Source organism: Protopterus annectens, chromosome 1.part1 (assembly GCF_019279795.1).
Source record: "Protopterus annectens isolate FY-2018-M chromosome 1.part1, PAN1.0, whole genome shotgun sequence".
NCBI lineage: Eukaryota > Metazoa > Chordata > Ceratodontiformes > Protopteridae > Protopterus > Protopterus annectens.
The window spans coordinates 1,473,141,951-1,473,161,943 of NC_056726.1; the positions used below are offsets into that span (position 1 = coordinate 1,473,141,951).

A 19,993-nucleotide genomic window follows, 5' to 3' on the forward strand; every position below is an offset into this window, starting at 1 on the left:
CCATCCAGTCATCATCATCATACTCTGAACTGCAGTTGCATCCCATTGCCACTGGAACAAAAAACAAAAGAGTAAATAACTTACTGCCCTAAAACCTGCACTCTCTTGACAATGTCAGCTTTTATTTTATTTTGTTCTTTGCAGTAGCCTTGCTGAACACCATTAAAAGGGCTCTCCAAAGATCTTATTCATTTCCCCGCAATCATTCTTGAGTGCTATAAAAATTCTTCAGAATTATGACTAAATGTTGAGTGGTGGGGCCTTTTTTCACCTGACTGGTTTTCAAAATACAGGTTTACACACATTGTTAAAGTATGTCCCCCTCCCCTTTATTAATGTCTGATAAAAATTTCAGGGCAGAATGTTTAAAACATGTTTAATTCTGATCAGTTTTATCTATTTAATTATTTTTCATAACCTATGAGATCTAGAACCATAAAGAATTCTCTTTAAAACACTATCATATGAACCATTTTTATTTTTTTTTTTTTGCTAAATCCAGAGAAGTGTTACAGCTAGCTGCTACCTAGAGTTATTACAATATATTTTAATAATGAATATTTGTCATGTATTATCTGTAGCGACTGCCTTTATCAGTTGCTGTATGGATTCTATTTGCTTCTAACTTGTTTGACTTCAAAGTCATGGTCACCACTGACTACTGGAACAATATTAACATCATTGTCATGTCTCAGTCTTAGAATGTAAACAGTAAAATAAAACAAATAACTCATTGAGAATAACTAATATATATATATATATATATATATATATATATATATATATACATATATTTACTTTCTGCAGCAGATATGGCACTCTACAGTATATTTTAGTTTCTTTGTAGTCATGGGAATAGTGTGGAAATCTAGGCTGCTGTTTTACATCTTACATTATGTTAACCGAAGCATGTCAACACATTCACATTAAAATGTCAAAATCTTCTCTGCTTATTCTTCCATGTACATCTCAGGGACATTAGGAATCAGGATTTTTACTTATTCTGGTTTCCCCAATTATCATTTTTGAAAATAATAGAAACTACTTAGAAAGCACTAATGGTAAACAGAGAAAATTAGAGGCATCCAGACAGTATCATATGTAGTTAAACACTGAACAATCACAGAAAATTTGGTGGCTGATACCTTATTGAGGAAAAGTGAAATTAATCACATACAAACTGAATGGATTTCCTTAATGTGGAATATTCCAGTCACGTGCAAATTGAATGGATTTACTATAAATCAATGTGTCTTCCAATCCTTACCTGACATGCAAAACACTGCAAATTAAATATTTAGTGTCTTCATCATCATAAAAGTAAAACAAAAGTTGTACAAAAGAGAGCAAAGCACTGCAAAATAAATATTTGTGGCAGAGGTTACTCCTTGCTGCGACCCCTTATATGGGGGGGGGGTCTATCCCCATTATATATATCACATCTACTTCTAGACACAAAAGTATCAAAAAAGACAAAATGTATAAAAGAACATTCAGCTTATAGTTTCCCTCTGATTTTATTACTGCTACCTAATAACGGAGCATAACAATTGAAACAAACAATACTCAAGTTGTAACACATCAGCGGCATAAAAATGTTGTACTAGTTTTCTAATAATTTAAGATCTGACAAAGAGTGAGTGATTAATAGCAGCTGTCCCAGAATGACTAGAGTAGGAACAGGCCAGTCATGGATTTTTTGTGTATTCAACCCTCCAGAAATCTTTTCATAAGTTATTCTTGTATCCATTAGACTGAATTTTCAGGAGGTAGTTCTGGTGCGACTTTCTTTTCGGAGTCTGCATGTCTTCCTTATGCTTGGATGGAATTCCTCTGGGTGTTTCAGCTTCCTCCTTCATTCCTAATACATGATATGAGTAGATTGGAGACTTCTAAATTGCACATGTGTGTGTGTGCGTGTGTGTGCATGTGTGTGCGTGTGTAGGTGTGTGCATGTGCACGTGTGTGTGTGCGTGTGTGTGCATGTGTGTGCGTGTGTAGGTGTGTGCATGTGTATGCCTGTGCGTGCGTGTGCGTTTGTGTGTGCGTGTGCGTGTGTGTGTGCATGTGTGTGCGTGTGTAGGCATGTGCATGTGTATGCGTGTGCGTGTGTGTGTGCATGTGTGTGTGTGTGTGTGTGTGTGTGTGTGTGTGTGTGTGTGTGTGTGTGTGTGTGCATGTGTGTGAGTGTGTGTGTGTGTGTGTGTGTGTGTGTGTGTGTGTGTGTGTGTGTGTGTGCGTGTGTGTGTGTCTGTGCGCACATGTGTGTGCGTGTATGTATATTTGCATACATATGTGTTGCCTAGAAACTCAGGGATCACTGTAGGAGTCAGCTGTCACTAATAACTGCACATAGATGGAAAGAAGTCAAAAATCGTATTGAGTTCACTTAATATAATATGGCATTGTGGTCTTTGGTACAAAATCCTGGAATATATTTAATCAACTTTTACCTGGTCAAAATATAAGTAATAAAGGCTGAATGTCTTTTACGAGGCACCAGTGGTAAGGCAAAAATGGCTGCAGAGCCCAGATGCCTTGTATATTCTGTGATTTCTTGGAGTCTATGAACACCTGTGACTCTTTGATTCTTTGAACACCTGTGATTCTTTGATTGTATGAACGAACTTCACTTTTATTTTCTAACACCTTATATAGTAGTAAATTGATTGGTCTGTAAGACAAAGGAGTCTCTCTCTAAAGTATTTTCCTTGTAAGTGGGAGCTATCAAGGCTTCATCCCGTCTTGTGACATTTCTATGTTGAAAACAGAAATATTAAAAAGTACAAATAATCAGTAAAGAGGAAGTGCTTTAGATGAAAGTGATATAGGAGGTAATTCATAAAAAATACCGCAATGTGTGCACCTTATGCAGATGTTGTAGTAACTGTTTGGAATTCAGGAACAACCCTGATGCAGTACTGCACATTGTTGTAACATATTTATGTACAGAACCATGTAGGGCTGGATCAGCAGCCGAGGTGTATACAAATGAGATAGTCTGGGGAAGAGGCATGTGTTAATTAGCCATGTGCTGTATCTCTCTCTCTCTCTCTGTCCTGGAACAGAGAGCAGGAAGGCAGCTACATATCAAGGACTCACAAAATTACTCTGACCTGTAGATCAATATGGCCGGCCCCGGTATGTCAAGGCAGTGAATATGGCCAAAAGACTGTGTTCATCTACTAGCACTGAATATAGTATGAGGATGAGGATGGGGTGACCACTAGCCACCAGGGATCCTTTATACTTGAGTGCCGTAACTGTATGGACATCAGTACATGGATCGGGGTCCAGGAAGTTATCAAAAGAAAGAAGGAATGCAAGAAAAATTGGGGATAGAAAAGCTGGACCAGGCTAAGAAGGAACACTGGTTGGCTAACAAAGAGGCTAAGAGAGAGTAGTTGCAATAGTGAAGAGCAAGGCATGAGAGTCACTCTACCAGTTTCCAGAACATGACACAGTTTATAGCACAAAGAAACTTCATCAGGTTGCAAAGCATAGACAGAACTATAAAGAAGATAGTCATAAGAAACCCTTTATAAGGGATGCCAGCAATAACCTGCTCATCAGTCCACGTGAAAGGTAGATGGAAGGTACTTCCAGCAGATTCTGAATGAAAAAAAAACACAGAAGCTGTACTACCCTAAACACATTGTATGATGAAAGAAGAACAGGATACCATGCTAGAAGAGGTAACAGCAACACTAAGGAAAATGAAGTCAGGGAAAGCAGCAGGGTCAGATGAGGTCATGGTAGATATGAGCATAATGTCACACGAGTTGAGAAGAAATGGGTCCTGAAGATGCTCTTAGCAGAATGGAGAGAAAGGTGTATCCCAGATGACTGCAGAATAAGCATACTTGTGCCAGTGAAGCTATAGATGAGGAAAGAGTCCAGCAAAGCATATGACAAGTTTTGAAAAAAATCTGATTTAGGCAGCCCTGCAATGGTTCAATGTCCCAAAAACTCTGGTTGAATTAGTGCAGGTTATTTATAAGGATCCAATGACTCAATTAAGAATAGTACTCAGTCTCACAAAAGGGTTTCCATTGGGAGTGGGTGTGTGTCAAGGTTCATGTCTGAGCCCACTGCTGTTCATACTGGTGATGGACTATATTAGCAAACAGGTCAGAGGGAACAGATCAGCAAAGTTACTGTATGCAGACGATGTGGCATTACAGGCAGACTCTGAGCAAGAACTTCAGAAAAGGATAGGGGAATGGAATGCAAAACTGAAGTTACATGGGATGAAACTCAGTATAGATAAGACAGTTATAATAGCAGCAAATGGGTGCAATCAGAAGAAGCTGAGAGCTGAGATAGAAGGAAAAATTGTAGAACACATTAATCAGCTTCAAGTCCATGGGAGGGGTGGTTGAGAATAAGGAAAGTCTGAATGAGGAGGTCAAATCTAGAATTAGACTAGATTATAATTTTATTATGTAAAATGAATTGTTATTGGTAGATGTGTTAATAAGGGGGGAGTGCTGATTGGTTGCTTTGGGTATAAAACTGTAATGGAGTCAGTGACTGTTGTTCTGATGAAGTTTGGCAGGTTACCCAGACAAAGCGCTTAACATTTTTTTACTGTATTATACCTTTGTCTTTGTATTAAACCAGTTTGTTACCAGTTCATTTCCTGCCAGTGACATTCTTATGGTTCTTTGGTTTGCTGTGGAGATAACAGTGCCAATTTAACAAAAGTCATGTTGTTACTAGCACTAAAAATGACTCTGTTACTAATGATTAGAAACTAGAATATTTGTGGAATTACTGACTTTGCCATTGCTGTGCAGTGCAATCATGGAATTTAGTATATATAGGTAATGGTGTATTGAGCTACAGGTTGAAAAGGCCTCCCACAAAAGAGATAACACTTTGTGGTGTCTCATTGATTGTTAGCTTTTCAAAGCATCTACCAGAAGAAATGTACAGCAAGCATACAGACCATTGTAATATCTACAGTACAATTGCATATCACCAAAAAGCCTGTATGACCAATTTCTCAAGAACCAGCTTTGGATAAGTGTTGTATTTGTATTTTATTTATTTACTTGTTTATTTATTTTGCTTCTGGTAATAGAAGGGGCAAAAGAGCATTGTTTCCTAAGAGTGTGTAGCTGCAGTGAGGCCAACACTAATAGCAGCTGGGTTATAGGCAATAGGAGAGTCATTGCTAGTCATTATTCTTGGCAACCTAATTCTGTCTTTTCACCAAGTACTGCAAGATTAGCTACCATCTCACCCATCTGCAAAGTATCATCCTAAATATTTAAGCCTTAGATCTTCACTGCGAGTGCTACCACCAGCTGAAGACCTCTCCCTTCTGGCAACATGACTCAGCACTCTGGTCCCCCCCTTGTCTGATCACATAAGGTTTTCTAATACAGTGTATTAACTGCCTTATGTTTACCAACTGTTCACTGCTTCTGCCAATTGAGAGTACAATTTGCAAGACACGTAAACATTTAAGAACATGCAACTAAAACATTTGCTTCAGCCCACTATCAGTAAGCATCACACAACCACAACATCATATCAGTCGCAACGGAACACTAAGCCCAAATTGTATGCTGAGGCTGTAAAAGAAACATTTGCCAAAGCCCTCTAGAAAATAGACTAAAAGAGTCCACCCTCCAGCACACAAGTCAACATCTACTCCTTTTCTGCTCACAGATATTGGAAATATACACATTGTTCACCCAAGAGACACCGGGAAAGAGAGGCCTAAACCCATAAGGAACTCTAAACTCTTATTCCACTCAGTGAAATGTTTTAATCATTGGTGGCTTTATAGTTTGGTATGAAGAATTCACACTTGCCAAACTGGACAATAACAGTGTGACTAAACTGTTTGTTTACTGCCAGGATACATGATGTCACAATGGCTCTAAGGTCCTTCAAATCTGACAAATATGGATAAAACCTAGTGGTGACCTATGTGAGAGTGAATGACCTGAGACAGTCTACTCAGATGGACATGCAGAGAGACATGTTGAACCTTACTATGCAAATGTTAGTGACAGGAAAGACCCTAATGTTGAGTACTATCTAGCCTTCACAAAGAATGAGGCCTAATGTTGAGTGATGTTGAGTGAGGCCTAGGTGTCACGAGAGGAGAATTGGCTTTACCATTTAGATAAGAAATTAGAGTCATTCTAAGGACATCCAGTATATGGGACAAAATAGTAAATAATACCTCTTTTTTCACAAAGGATGGCTTACACCTCTAATATTAGGGCTTCTTCATACTGACAGAAACATTTTTTCCCCAGTAGTAACTTGTTTATGCAGAGTCCCCTGAACAGACATTGAGAAATAAGTAAAAAATAAAATTTGGACAACATCATGGTGACACTACTCAGTGCTCAGCATTCAGATAAAAAGATGCCAGGATGTGAGGCCCCCTGTAAACTGAACACATTCTTAAGTCCCAGCACTCTTCTATTCAAGGGTTTAGCACATATCAGGCCTTCAGGTCTTGGCTAATTGCAAGGGAGTATCTCTGTTTGTCAGAAACACCATCACCTCACATCAAATTACCCAGGAACCTACCTAGGAATCCCTGGACATTAAAATCTTCAATAACAAATCCAGCTATTAGCTACAGATTGGTGGTGGTGCTGCGGTACTGTTGTCGCTTCACAGTAAGACATTGTCCTGTTCCATTCTCCGCTAAAGCATCTTCTGTGTGGAAGATATACGTGAATGGGCATACCTTCGTTGAAGGTTGTGCATCAGGGCTGGCAACTTGGCATGTAAAAATCTACTGCCAATCATTAGCAGACCGGAGTTCCGCTGTGGCGATCCCTAACCGGGAAAAGCCGAAAGATACAACAAGCTACAGATCCCCATCAAAGCTTCTAAAGAAAATTAAGGTTACCTTAACACCACAGAGGGGTTAAATATCAAATCAATTACTTTCTTCTACTTCTATTATCTAAACATTAATTGGTATACTTAAATCTCTAAAAATGGATCTGCACAAGGTTTAGCTATACTTTGTTAACACCACTGTGATGGTACATATTGTAAAACTACCCACTAGTGTCTCTAACTTTCTCGACCTGGTCCTTAGCAACCCATTCCTGTTTATAACCCTATCCCACATGTCCTCATCCATGATTTAATGTGACCACAAATCAGTCATCTTCGGTGTCTGACCTAGTAGTACTATGACACCACCATGAAATGAGACCACATTTACAGACTTCTCCAAGGCAAACCTACTTCAGCTTGTAGAAAGCATACTCAAAATACGTAATCATCCCCTGCAAAGAGACCCAGATGAGAAGGCCGGTGCATTCATCTTCAACTTTTGCCAACACTTAGACAGCTACGCAGAAAAGTCACTTTAGGTATAACAGCATAGTCTGGGAATAAACCACTCTGGTGAAACTCCCATATTAATAAACTGTATAGCAAAATAACAAAATAATGAAGAGCTGCAAGAAATATTCATCTATTTCCGGATCACAATGAAACATGCCAGCAAGGAACTAAGAACAATATTCGAAAATGTAAAGCAAAGTACAAACTTATGTTCACTGCAGATACCACAGGAAATGACAAATCTTTCTCCAGGTGTGTCAGGAAACGAAGGAATAATGTCCCATAATGCACTGTGCTCATTCATAATACTGTCACCATTCCATTCCCAAGGATATAATTAGTATATTAACGGACAGTTTAATGCTAATTGAACCCCATCTACTCGTATTGTTTTCCTTACTATCCCGGAAAAATTAGTTTCCCCCGAAAGCAACTTGGAACGTGTCTTAATCATTAAAAAAGTAAACTTGTATTAAAACTTCAGTAAAGGTCAATCAAGTTATACAAATCTGATATATAACTTGATTGATTTTTACTGAAGTTTTAATACAAGTTCTATATAATTATGTATAGTTGTGATTGGACAATTTTGGAATATTAATTTCATAATGAACAAGTCATATGTAAGAGAAATGCTTTTTATATGCCTTTGACTTTAAGAATTTGTTGAAAGAATTCATGATGATGTCATCTCGTTAATTATTTAATTGAATACCTGTTATATAAGATGTCCAACAGTCTGTATTTCTGTTTGTTGAAGGTCTGAGGAAGCCTTCTGGCGAAAGCGCTTACCTTTTTATGTGCCTAAATAAATATATCTGGTTTTATTCATGGTGGATTATTTCTTGGATGATTCAACAACACAGACTTTTGTTTTCCTATTGTGACTATATTGATGCTGACGACTGGTCTATATGCTGGGTTGCTCCTAAGTACCATAATTTACGTTTTTACTTTTTTAACTGCAAGTGGTTTTGGAGCATTTATCCCTGTGTGGCTCGCGCTTTATTTTTATGTCTTACTCATTGTCAAAGGTTAGAAATAATGGTTTCATAAGACCAGAGAACATTCCAGGCTGCATTCTCATCAGTGCCAGCTATGTACTATCCAAGCCTCTGCCTAAACTGTTTAACCTTAGCCTTTCCATGGGGTTTGTATCTAAGGCCTGGAGCACAGACATTGTGACTTCCCTCCCCTATTCAGAGGTAGGAGTTTTACAGACCCAAGTAATTATAGATTAATCAGCCATGTATACAAAGCTGTGGAAGGTATGATAGCAGAACTCATCTATGTAGACATAGACAACTTGACAGAACAGACTCCAATCAGTTTGGTTTTGTGAAAGGCAGGTCCTGTATCCTGAGGTTAGCAAGCTTCTTTGAAAAGGTTACAGAGGCTGTGGACAGTGGTCACTCTTTATGTGCTCCAGGTCTCTTCCTGAAAAAGGCATTTGATACTATCCCACCCAGGCTAGTATTATCGAAAAAAAAATACGCAAACAATGTCAAACTCGTTGTCCACTGGATTGCAAATGTACTATTTACAGATGTGAATTTGTGGAAAACTGTTGGTACATTGTCTGAATTTAAAATTTTAACAAATGGGGTATGACAGGAATCACTGATAGTCCTTGACATTTATTTTACAGACATCCAAGCCAATATGTTTTATTTAGTTTATTTTATTTTGACATTTGTTGATCGGGTTAGTTCGACTGAGCTTGACCCCATTTTCAGCAGAGACCTGGGGAGAAAAGCTCCAAACAGTATATTTATTCAAGAAATTATAATAAGTACCTAAGCTTCAAATAGCTCCCAAAGTGTGGCTGACCAAGTTTGCTGATGACTGATAGCTGGGTCCCAGCAAGGGCTGGAATATGCACATACCTGGAGTACTGAAAATGGTCTCAAGTTGAATGCAGGAAAATACACTGCAGTAACAACTGGGGAAAAGCTGCACCCACCTCATATGCTATAAATGGTGCTTCTCTTCAGTAAGATATGATCATAAGAAACACTGGTATTTATGTGGACATCTCTCTCTCATCTGATTATCATGTTTCAACCATGGTCAGGAAATTTTCATATCTGGCCCAGTTCATTTCCAAGGGAATATTTTCAAAGTATTCTTCCCTTATCAGACCCATCACTGAAAAACAATGCCCACTTTGGTATGCATCAACCCAAGCATATTGCACAACTGAAAAGGCCCCAAAGATTTCTTACCAAGATGCCACACTATACAAGCATGTAAACAGCTGTGTAGATGCAGCTGCACCCATTAATAAACCCCAAAACAGACCCACATAGTGCAACTATAATATAATCAATAAAACAAAAACAATAAAACAATAACAGGAAAAGAATTTTGACCAAAAGTAAGAAGATTAATTCCCAGAATGTGAAAGCCCTTTCACTGACATAAACAAACAACTTGAGACCTTAATAAAATCCACCAAAGCAAAGCTTGAGGTTAAAATAGCTACCCAAGCCAAAGACATTCACAAAGCCTTTTTAATTAAGTTTGTGATCTCAACAGTGCAATGCAGCAATGCGTTGAGATGATTGCAAAAGATGTTACTTAAACTAAGGCTTAAGATATAGCAATCCTACTGACCAATAAATTTAGCTCTAACTCTGCCCCTCTCTCCCTTCAGTCTGTGCCTCAACATATACCTGAAACTTTCACGCCACCAGATATCACATAAGACCATGGCCTAAAAGTGTTATCAAAAGCTAAAAATACTGCATCAGTGGATCTTGACAATATCCCTGGATGCATCTTAAACAGGCTACATCCGTAACAACAATGTTTAATCACAGCCTCCAAGTCGGCTTTTTACAAGCAAATAGAGAGCAGCTACAGTCATCCCCACGCATAAGGGAAGACCTTCCACAGAGCCAGGCAATTACAGGCCCATAAGTCTGACCAGTTTCACATGCAAGGTGAAGGAAAGGCTTACCATGAAACGACTCAATTAGCACATATGGGAACTTCAAATACTGGACCCACCTCAGTTTGGATTTGTAAAGTAAAGGTCATGCTTACTCAACCTGGTGGACTTTTTTTTAAAAGGTCACAACAAAACAATGGATGAAGACAAAACAGTACACACCACATACCTCAACCTAGCAAAAGTTTTTGACACAATTCTTTATTCAGGCATAGTACCAAAGCTAAATACACTAGGAATAACCCCCTTTGTCACCCACTGGATTGCTCACAGATAAGACATAGGAAAACAAAATAGGGGAAGTTACCACCACAAACAGACCAGTCAGCAGGGGAGTCCCCCAGGGTTCTGTGCTAAGCCCACTCCTGTTTGACATCTATTCTTCTGAAGTAAAAGCCAATACCAAAGGCCTCTAGCCAACTAAGTTTGCAGATAACTGCAAGCTAAGAGCAGTCATTGAATCTCCATATGACGTAGCCATCCTTCGGGAAGGCTTCTCTCAAATAAATAACTGGTGTCAAAATCATTGTCTGAAACTAAATTCCAAAAAATGCATTTGTGCATCCTTTGGAAAGTCATATACCCCAGGGTGCTACCCCAATGACAATGCACCCCAAGAGTTGACCCACTTGTTCAGGATTTGGGAATGTATGTGGACAGTGACTTAACTTTTAACCAACATGTGTCCATTGTTGTAAGAAAGTCCTTCTATAATGCACAGCTTTTAAACAAAGGGATTGTGTCTAGACCTAGGGATGTCATTGTCCCCCTTTATTCAGACCTCATTAGGTCAATCATTGATTATAATGCCCCCTTTTTATCTGTCTAGACACATGCAATAACTGGAACTCCCACAGAGAAACCTTACTAAAATAATACAATGCCTAAACATGTCCAACATGGACCAACTCAAAGACCTGTCACTATACTTGATATCCTACATACTGCTAAGAGGTGAACTGTGTCTGGCATACAAGGCATCCTCCAACTAAATACTGAGGGTTTTGCTCACATCAGAAGGTCAAATGGCAGGAGACATACTCTGTCTAGAGATCTAAACCTTTTGTGCAACATCAACAGAACAGTTTGGACGAACAGGTATATCTCACACAGAATACCACTGCTCTGGAACAGACACCCCATCCACATAAAACAAAGTTCATCCCTGTCTGTATTCAAGCATAACTTGGATCTATGGATGGGAAACAGAAACTTTAACCCACTACTGCCCCTTACACTACTAATGGACAGAGGTAGCTCCTAAATGCTTTATCTCATGCAAAGGTCCCCTCAAATTCTCTATGGTAAAATCCCATTTATTCTCATTAGGGGTAGTATATAATTATCAACCATGGGATGGGTAAGGCCAGTCTCTAACCAAATGACATAGGTAAATTCAAGCACAAAAAGGAAAAATGGTTAGTCTTAAAGTGGCTCACAAGGGCAGCAAGTATAGTACTTACCTATGAACCGATGAATCTATAAGATCAAAGACCTTGAATCCTGCGATTACTCTGCTAGTTTAGTACAAGTTGTACATGGGTCAGGTGACTTATGCTTTATGTCTTTACTCATCTGGTGTTGTCCCTGTGTTGTTTGGATACACAGAATTGATGACTGTTTCTGAACCCTTGCAGAGTTTTTTTCTGATGGGCTGGGACATCAAACAATGATAGGCATATTGGTGCTGGCAGGGTTTTGGGGGTTACTTTTTATCCTTTGACTGTTACTGACCTCATCCACTAATCTGCAATGATGAAATTCTAGCTGGACAAGTGGAAGAGCAGATGTCACTGACTTCCTTTAGAGTGGGACAGTCTAGCAGGACCTCAGTATTGCTGCTGCCAGCCCATGGATAAACACACACACACACACACACACACACACACACACACACACACACACACACACACACACACACACACACACACACACACAGCAGACTTCTGAAGGGCATTGAGAACCCATGTTTTGGGTACTTGACCCTCACAGAGGTTGCTTCATCCCAGCTATTTGTTGTTGAGGCCTAGTCTCAGTTCTACCTGGCACAGATGGATACAAGGCCAGTGTTGGCAATGACCCTGACAGCCAAGTGCCTGACATCTATGCTGAGTCCATCAGCACTGACCAGCTAGACACTAGCTACTAAAGAATTACTGATATTATAAGCATCAACCAAATGAAATTATGTGCTAAAACCTAAGTGCAAATGTAATATAACTGCAATGCACACGTAAGGGGCACTGCAATGCACATGTAAGAGATACTGCAATGCACATGTAAGGGATATTGCAATGCACATGTAAGGGATACTGCAATGCACACGTAAGAGATGTGCGAAGTCTGCAGTTCTCCTTTGTCCGATTTTAGTAAAATGTGAAATGTACAAGAAGCTGCACTAAGCTGATCTAAATATAATTTTTTTCATGAAAGAAAAATGTAACAGATATGTAAAACACATTGTTGTGAACAATACATATTGTAAGATACAAAAATTAAGGAGGATACAATACAAAGTTATATAAGACACTGCAGTTGCCTTTTTTATGAGAAATGTACTAGAAACTGTAACTGGTCCCTGTATACAATTGTAGAGCTTCTGTTATGGTTAAACCTATTTTACATTATTCAAAGTGCACTTTCTGTAAAGGTGTCTGACTGTGCAAGCATGAACCTTACTGTTAAAATTTAAGCCAAACTGAAAATGGAAGGTGAGACTCTTAAATGCAGATTGAAACTATTAGCAGCACCAGCACTCAGACGTCGCCTCCTGGAGGTCACACAGAGGGATAATTTACCCAACACCTCATACTTGAAATCTATTGCTTTTAAGGGTTCTGTATCTGTAAAATGAATAAAGGTAGCTAGACAATATTAAACCTTCAGCTTGTGGTAGTAACAAGATTAAATAGCTGATAACTAATGTTTTAATAATTGTTACCAGTCTGTTCAAATTTTTTTAATTTGTGCTCTTCTGGTCAAGTGTATACCTGCATGAGTGCACACACACAAAAACACATACATGTGTAAATATATATATATATATATATATATATATATATATATATATATATATATATATATATATATATATATATATATATATAGACACACACACACACACACACACACACTAATTTTCACGTGTACTGCCTAATTGTAATTTTTTTGCACGTTGAATTTCATTATTTACTTCACGAGTGATGACCGATTTATTTGTATAATGGTAGGGATGCAAGATTACTAAGTGGTGGATTCTACTTTTCAAAAATCAGCTGTTTTAGTCATAGCTACCAGATAATTCTGTTACGAGTGCATAATTTGAATGTGGACAGAAGTTGTGTGATTATAGTACGAAACTGGTTTAGTTACTGGCAGCAAGTTATTGTAAAACAGAAAAAAAAGAGGTACTGCCAGTAAAAAGGCCTCAGTCACTTCTGGGAAACATTATCTTAATAATCTTTCAGTTACTATTGGTAAGAGAACACTAGACAGAGGTGATTTCAACAAGCTGGGTGAAATCCTGGGAAACAAGAGTTACAACTCTGCTGTGCATTTTTTGAGTGCAAAGCTTATTTGACTGAAGAGCTGATATTTTTCCATGGCAGTAGCTATACATTTAATATGCATTAATAAGGCCAGCTGATTCTTGCATAGTATTTGGTGTCAAAGTTATTGATTAAAGCTTTTACCATCACATATTAATTGACAGCAGAGGTGTCGCCTGACAGATCATAGCCCCACATCCATCAGAGTATAAATAAATAATAAATGATACAAATAAAATATTAAAACAATAAAGTTCTGAAGGTTAACATACTTCTGACATGTGAGCTCAAACAGGTATGTCTTTAGAGATTGTTTGAAGTCAGTGAGTGTTGGAAATATCTTCACCCACAGTACTCTACTAAGAGGTTCCACATGAGGGACATTTGAAAAGTGGAACCATGTCCACCAGAATAACTGCTCAGAACCCTCACTACTTCCAATAACCCTAGGGCAGATGAATATAGGGCATGAGCAGACCAATATCAAGTCAGTAGCACCTTATGGTAAGAAGGACCCAAGTAATGAAAGGCCATATAAGCTAGGACCAGAACTTCATGGGCTATATATTTCCAAGTTGCCGGTCAGTACAGATTATGCATAAACAAAGTAGTAGTCAGAGATCCCCATCAGGAGATAAACTGTAGAGTTCTGCACCAGCTGCAGATTATCAGGGTCTAAGTTAAGGAGTATGAGGAACAGAGCATTGCAATAGCTCAATATAGATCAAACATTGGGGTGCAGAACTAATGGGGAGACAAGGAGCTTCTCAGATGGAAGCAAGAGGACCTGACAGCAGTCATCACCTGGTTCATAAAAGTGAGCCACTCTTAAAAGATCACCCCTAAATTCTGCACTATCACAATGAATTCCAGTTTGCCATCACTATAGATAATTACAGGTACAACTCTGGTGCAGATAAATTAAAAGATAGCATGTGTAATTGTAACTATCTTGGAGGTGTTGGGTTAAACGTGATTATTGATTATGCAGTTTTGAATGTATTTCACATCTGCAGCTGATTTATTTAGGCCTAAATAGATTGTTGGTGGAAGGAGAGGTACAACTGTTGATTATCAGCATATTACAGACACGATCCTTGAATAAGGCTACCTAATGGGAATGTGTACATAGTGATCAACAACAGACCCACCAGTGGTCCACTCCAAAGGATAGAATGAAGGAAGAAAAGAAATAGGCCACTGACCATCCCTGGATGAGACTGTAATGTCATGCTAGTACAAGCCCACCATCCCCGGATGAGACTGTGACGTCATGCTAGTACAAGCCCACCATCCCTGGATGAGACTGTAAAGTCATGCTAGTACAAGCCCACCATCCCCGGATGAGACTGTAACGTCATGCTAGTACAAGCCCACCATCCCCGGATGAGATTGTAACGTCATGCTAGTACAAGCCCACCATCCCCAGATGAGGCTGCATCGTCATGCTAGTGCCTCAAATCAGTGAACAGAATCACATGATAAACCTGGAAAATGCAGCAGAGAGGTTGCAAAAGACCAAGATCAAATAGTAAATGATTAGCTCTTACATTAATAAAATTATAAAAAATCAGAGCCATCTCTGTAATGTCAAAAAATCAGACCATAAATTGGTTGCTATCATTTAAATTTGAATCCATATGCATATACAGTATAAAACCTTCTGAAAAATGATACCAATGAATGGGATACATCGGATAGGTTGGTAATTATCTGCATCATTTTTATTAACTGCATCCTTAAGGATAGCAGTAATCAAGGCCTCCTTTAGGTTTGCTGGAAAACACCATCATTAAGAGAAGATATGATAATCTTGTAAATAAAATAGACCCATCACTTTTGGATATTTAGCACCAAATCTCGTGGGAAATGGTTCAGTCTTTATGTTTTATGGTGCCTTCTGGAAACCAGTGCAACAAAACCATCATAACTAGCAGTAATAGCGACTGAGTGCAATGCAGCAGTCTCTCTATATGAAATAGCGACTAAGTGCAATGCAGCAGTCTCTCTATATGACCATGTGACATCCTTCAAAGTGCCCTTAAGCCAAATCTCAGCCTGTTCAAGGAAAGCTTGATGTTGAAATGAAAAGCAAATACTTCTGGATAGCAAGATAGGAAAGTTTCCTGAGCCCATCTCCCATCCAAAAGAGGGCTGCTGCTTAGTTTGCTGTTATGGCGATCTCTGGCACAAGTATGGAGATGTCTTCTGGGAAATCTCCACATGGTGCATCTCCGTATCTGATCTGCCTACCCCTGGGAATCTAAAGGACATTTCAAATTCAGTTTACAAGAACAGTTTGGGAAAATTACTGCAGGGAATGTTAACAGCCCTGCGCCTATTCATTTTGCTCAGGAAGTTTTTCCACTTAGGACTAAAAGCTTCTGTTATACTGCAAGTTAGCCCTAAACATTTAGGAAGACAGAAAAATAAAATATATCTTAGAATGCAAGAAGATGTTACCACTTATGAAATATAAAATACTTGTTCCAGCGTCCTGGAACTTAACTTGAAGACACTTTAGTGACCACCTCTTCTTTCATATTTCACTTGTTTTTGTTTTCTCTCATGTTTTGTTCATTGGTTATGCTTTATATTTGCTGTTTTAGCTATTTTAACAGATTTTTATGTGATTAACTAATTAGTTGCTTTATAGTTTGTGTTAATTATTGTACTTGCTCTGAACATCCATTATTTCCTTGAAGGTCATTCTGATTGAGAAACCGCAAAGGAATTAAAGATATCTAAACTTCTATTTGTAAGAATCTTCTTTGGCAGGTTGACAAAAGTGGCAGAAGAAGGACAGCCTGCAGATCTTCCTCACTTCGACTTCATCAAATAAAATATCAGTAAAAAGCAGATTTGATATGAGCTTTAGGCAGAGAGTATAAAAAACTGATGGACAGTGCAAAGGCCAAAATAGTTAACCATATCCTCTGTGGGCGCACAGCTATTAGTGGAGGACAGAGGGGTTCCACACTGGGCCTTCTCATTCATTTTTCTTTATTTAATTATTTATTAAGGAAGCAAGCGAACTCATCCTTGGGGACACTTTTCAACCATGATACAGGTCACAATGGCAAGTGCGAATGCGCTATACATGGACAATTTAGAAGAGTCACTTAACAGGCATGCATTTGGGAGGTTGTAGAAAACTAGACTAAACTAGTGAGAGGAAACCCATGTATCATGTGGTTTTCATAATGACTCCAGAAATTAGAATCAAAATCCTGATGCTGAACTTGTGAGGCAGCAATACTAACCTATGAGCCATGACTGCATAATTCTTAATGTTTGTGAAGGTGATCCAGGATAATAGGCATATTTGTTTTCAGGTGTTAAAAAATCATTACATCCCTGAAAGCTTGAAAGAACAGTCTGAAATTGGCAGAATGAAAACAGATGCCACTATGCTGAGTTAAGTTCAACCTGTTTTTGACACACACCTATTTTAAAAGACAAAACATTGGGATACCAGACCTGAGACTCTCAGCTAATTCACTGAGATGTAAGAAATCATCACAAATAACTCTTATTCTGTCCTCATTCCCTGCTTCTTATATATACTAAGCCTTAGATTACACTCTTAAAAAGAAAGTGGAAAACTCCCGTCTCTACATTGCAAACTGTTCATGATGGTTGGTCAAAGAATCAAAACATCTGAGCACACAGTCAGTAGGACACAATGTGAGTGACTTGATGTCATAGCTCTTGGTGAAGTACCTTCAAATAAAAGGACTACACTTATCTCATGGAAAACATAATTTAAAGAGAGTAAATGATCAACAGTTAAGCCTGACTTAAGGTTAGGCATGCATCAGTAAATAAAAAAATGAGAAATAGCTTTGTGATTTTACAAGTGTTGACCAGGATGTCATCCTGTGAATTCTGAGCATTTCTGAAAACTCCTTCACTGGAAGGGTAGAGCTACAACAGAACTAGCTCAAGGGAGGAATGAAGGACCAGAACACTGTTTTAAGGTCTGTGTAGAAAGTAATACATACAAAACGAGATCAGGGACACTGATGTTTTGTTTAGTGCAGTCTTGAGTAACATAAACATTTAAGCAAATCAAGGAGTTTAATGAAGCCGAAGAGGATAGTATCTTACACAAAATACTCATGTGAACAGGATATGGCATTTTGAATTGAGAGGGTGCTTAAAACCATTTTTGTGAATGGGGATGTGAATACCGCAAATGTATGTACATTAAAAAAAACTAGTTGTTTTGTACCCAACAATTCTCCTGCTATGGAGGCGTTCATAAAGATGTGTGAGGATTACCTAAGACGATCAGTCAATGAGAGGTCCAAGAACTGTTTTTATAATCTCACTATGAAGAAAAGTGAGGCATTAGGGACATTAACCAGGGCTGAACATTTGGTTATTAGGCCTGCTGACAAGGGCGGTGGGATAGTTGTCTTTGACACTATGGATTATTTTGAGACAATGCGTAAGATGTATGATGACAAAGTGCATGCTGTACTACAGAAATTTCAGGTGAATGGTATTATAGACAGGTTGAATTTCTATACGTATGATTTATTGATGACTGATCATCATCATCATCTTCTTTCGGCTGTCCCCGTTAGGGGTCGCCACAGCGGATCATCTGTTTCCATTTCTTCCTGTCCTCTGCATCTTGCTCTGTCGCATCAACCACCTGCATGTCATCTCTCACAACATCCATAAACCTTATCTTAGGCCTTCCTCTTTTCCTGTTACCTGGTAGCTTCGTCCTTAGCATCTTTTTCCCAATATACTTAGCATCCCTCCTCAGCACATGTCCAAACCAACGTAATCTTGCCTCGCTGGCTTTGTCTCCAAACCTTCCAACCTGGGCTGACCTCTAATATACTTATTCCTGATCCTGTCCACCCTCATCACTCCCAGTGCAAATCTTAACATCTTTAACTCTGCCATATCCAGCTCTAACTCCTGCCTTTTTGTCAATGCCACTGTCTCCAACCCATATAACATAGCTGGTCTCACTACCCTCTTGTAGACCTTCCCTTTCACTCTTACTGGTACTCGTCTGTCACAAATCACTACTGACACTCTTCTCCACCCACTCCATCCTGCCTGTACTCTCTTCTTCACCTCTCTTCCACACTCACCATTACTCTGAACTATTGATCCCAAGTATTTAAACTCATCCACCGTTGCCAACTCTACTCCTTGAATCCTCACCATTCCTCTATCCTACCTCTCATTCGCACACATATATTCTGTCTTAGTCCTGCTGACCTTCATTCCTCTTCTCTCTAAAGCATATCTCCATCTCTCCAGGGTCTTCTCCGCCTGTTCATTACTATCACTACAGATCACAATGTCATCTGCAAACATCATAGTCCACGGGGACTCTTGTCTGATCTCATCTGTCAACCTGTCCATCACCATTGCAAATAAGAAAGGGCTCAGAGCTGATCCTTGATGTAATCCCACCTCCACCTTAAACGTATCCATCACTCCCACTGCAGACCTCACCGCTGTTAAACTACCCTCGTACATATCCTGTACCACTCTTACACACTTCTCTAACAATCCCGACTTCCTCATACAATACCACAACTCCTGTCTAGGCACCCTGTCATATGCTTTCTCTAAGTCTACAAAAACACAATGCAACTTCTTCTGACCTTCTCTGCACTTCTCCATATTGATGACTAATCAAATTGACTATTCACTGTATATGTATTTTTCTGTAGAGCATCCCACTATACCAGTCATATATGGCCTACCCAAGGTTCACAAAGTTCCCTTGAATCCCCCACTCTGACCTGTTGTATCGGGCGGAGGATAGCTCGCAGAGCCTATATCTATACATGTGGAGAAACAGCTTATACTCGTATTGAACACTGTAGAGACTGTACTGAGAGATAGCAAACAGTTATTTGGAGCAATTGTATGCCTGGGCCAGTCATAGATACAATACTGATATCAGCAATGTATTCATTGTAATGCTAGATGTTAATTCTCTATTCGCAGTGATCCCCAATGATGAGGGCATTGAAAATGTAAGACACTTCTTAACTAAGGAAAGTTGTTGTTTTTGTTGTTGTGTCTTTCGGCTTTTCCCGGTTAGGGGTCGCCACAGTTTATCTCCGGTCCACTAATGATTGGTAGTTGATTTTTACGTGCCGAGTTACCAGCCCTG

General features: G+C 39.0%; 1 protein-coding gene across 1 annotated transcript in view; it reads right to left on the minus strand.

Annotated features, from left to right (window-relative positions):
* Positions 1–19,993, minus strand: part of LCK (LCK proto-oncogene, Src family tyrosine kinase) — a 1,055,366-nt gene that overhangs the window by 755,042 nt on the left and 280,331 nt on the right. Inside the window, exon 2 of the mRNA XM_044082478.1 lies at positions 1–51. This exon is cut by the window's left edge and continues 59 nt beyond it. Coding sequence (XP_043938413.1) covers positions 1–46 — 46 coding nt within the window. The 5' untranslated portion in view covers positions 47–51. The remainder of the gene's footprint in view (positions 52–19,993) is intronic.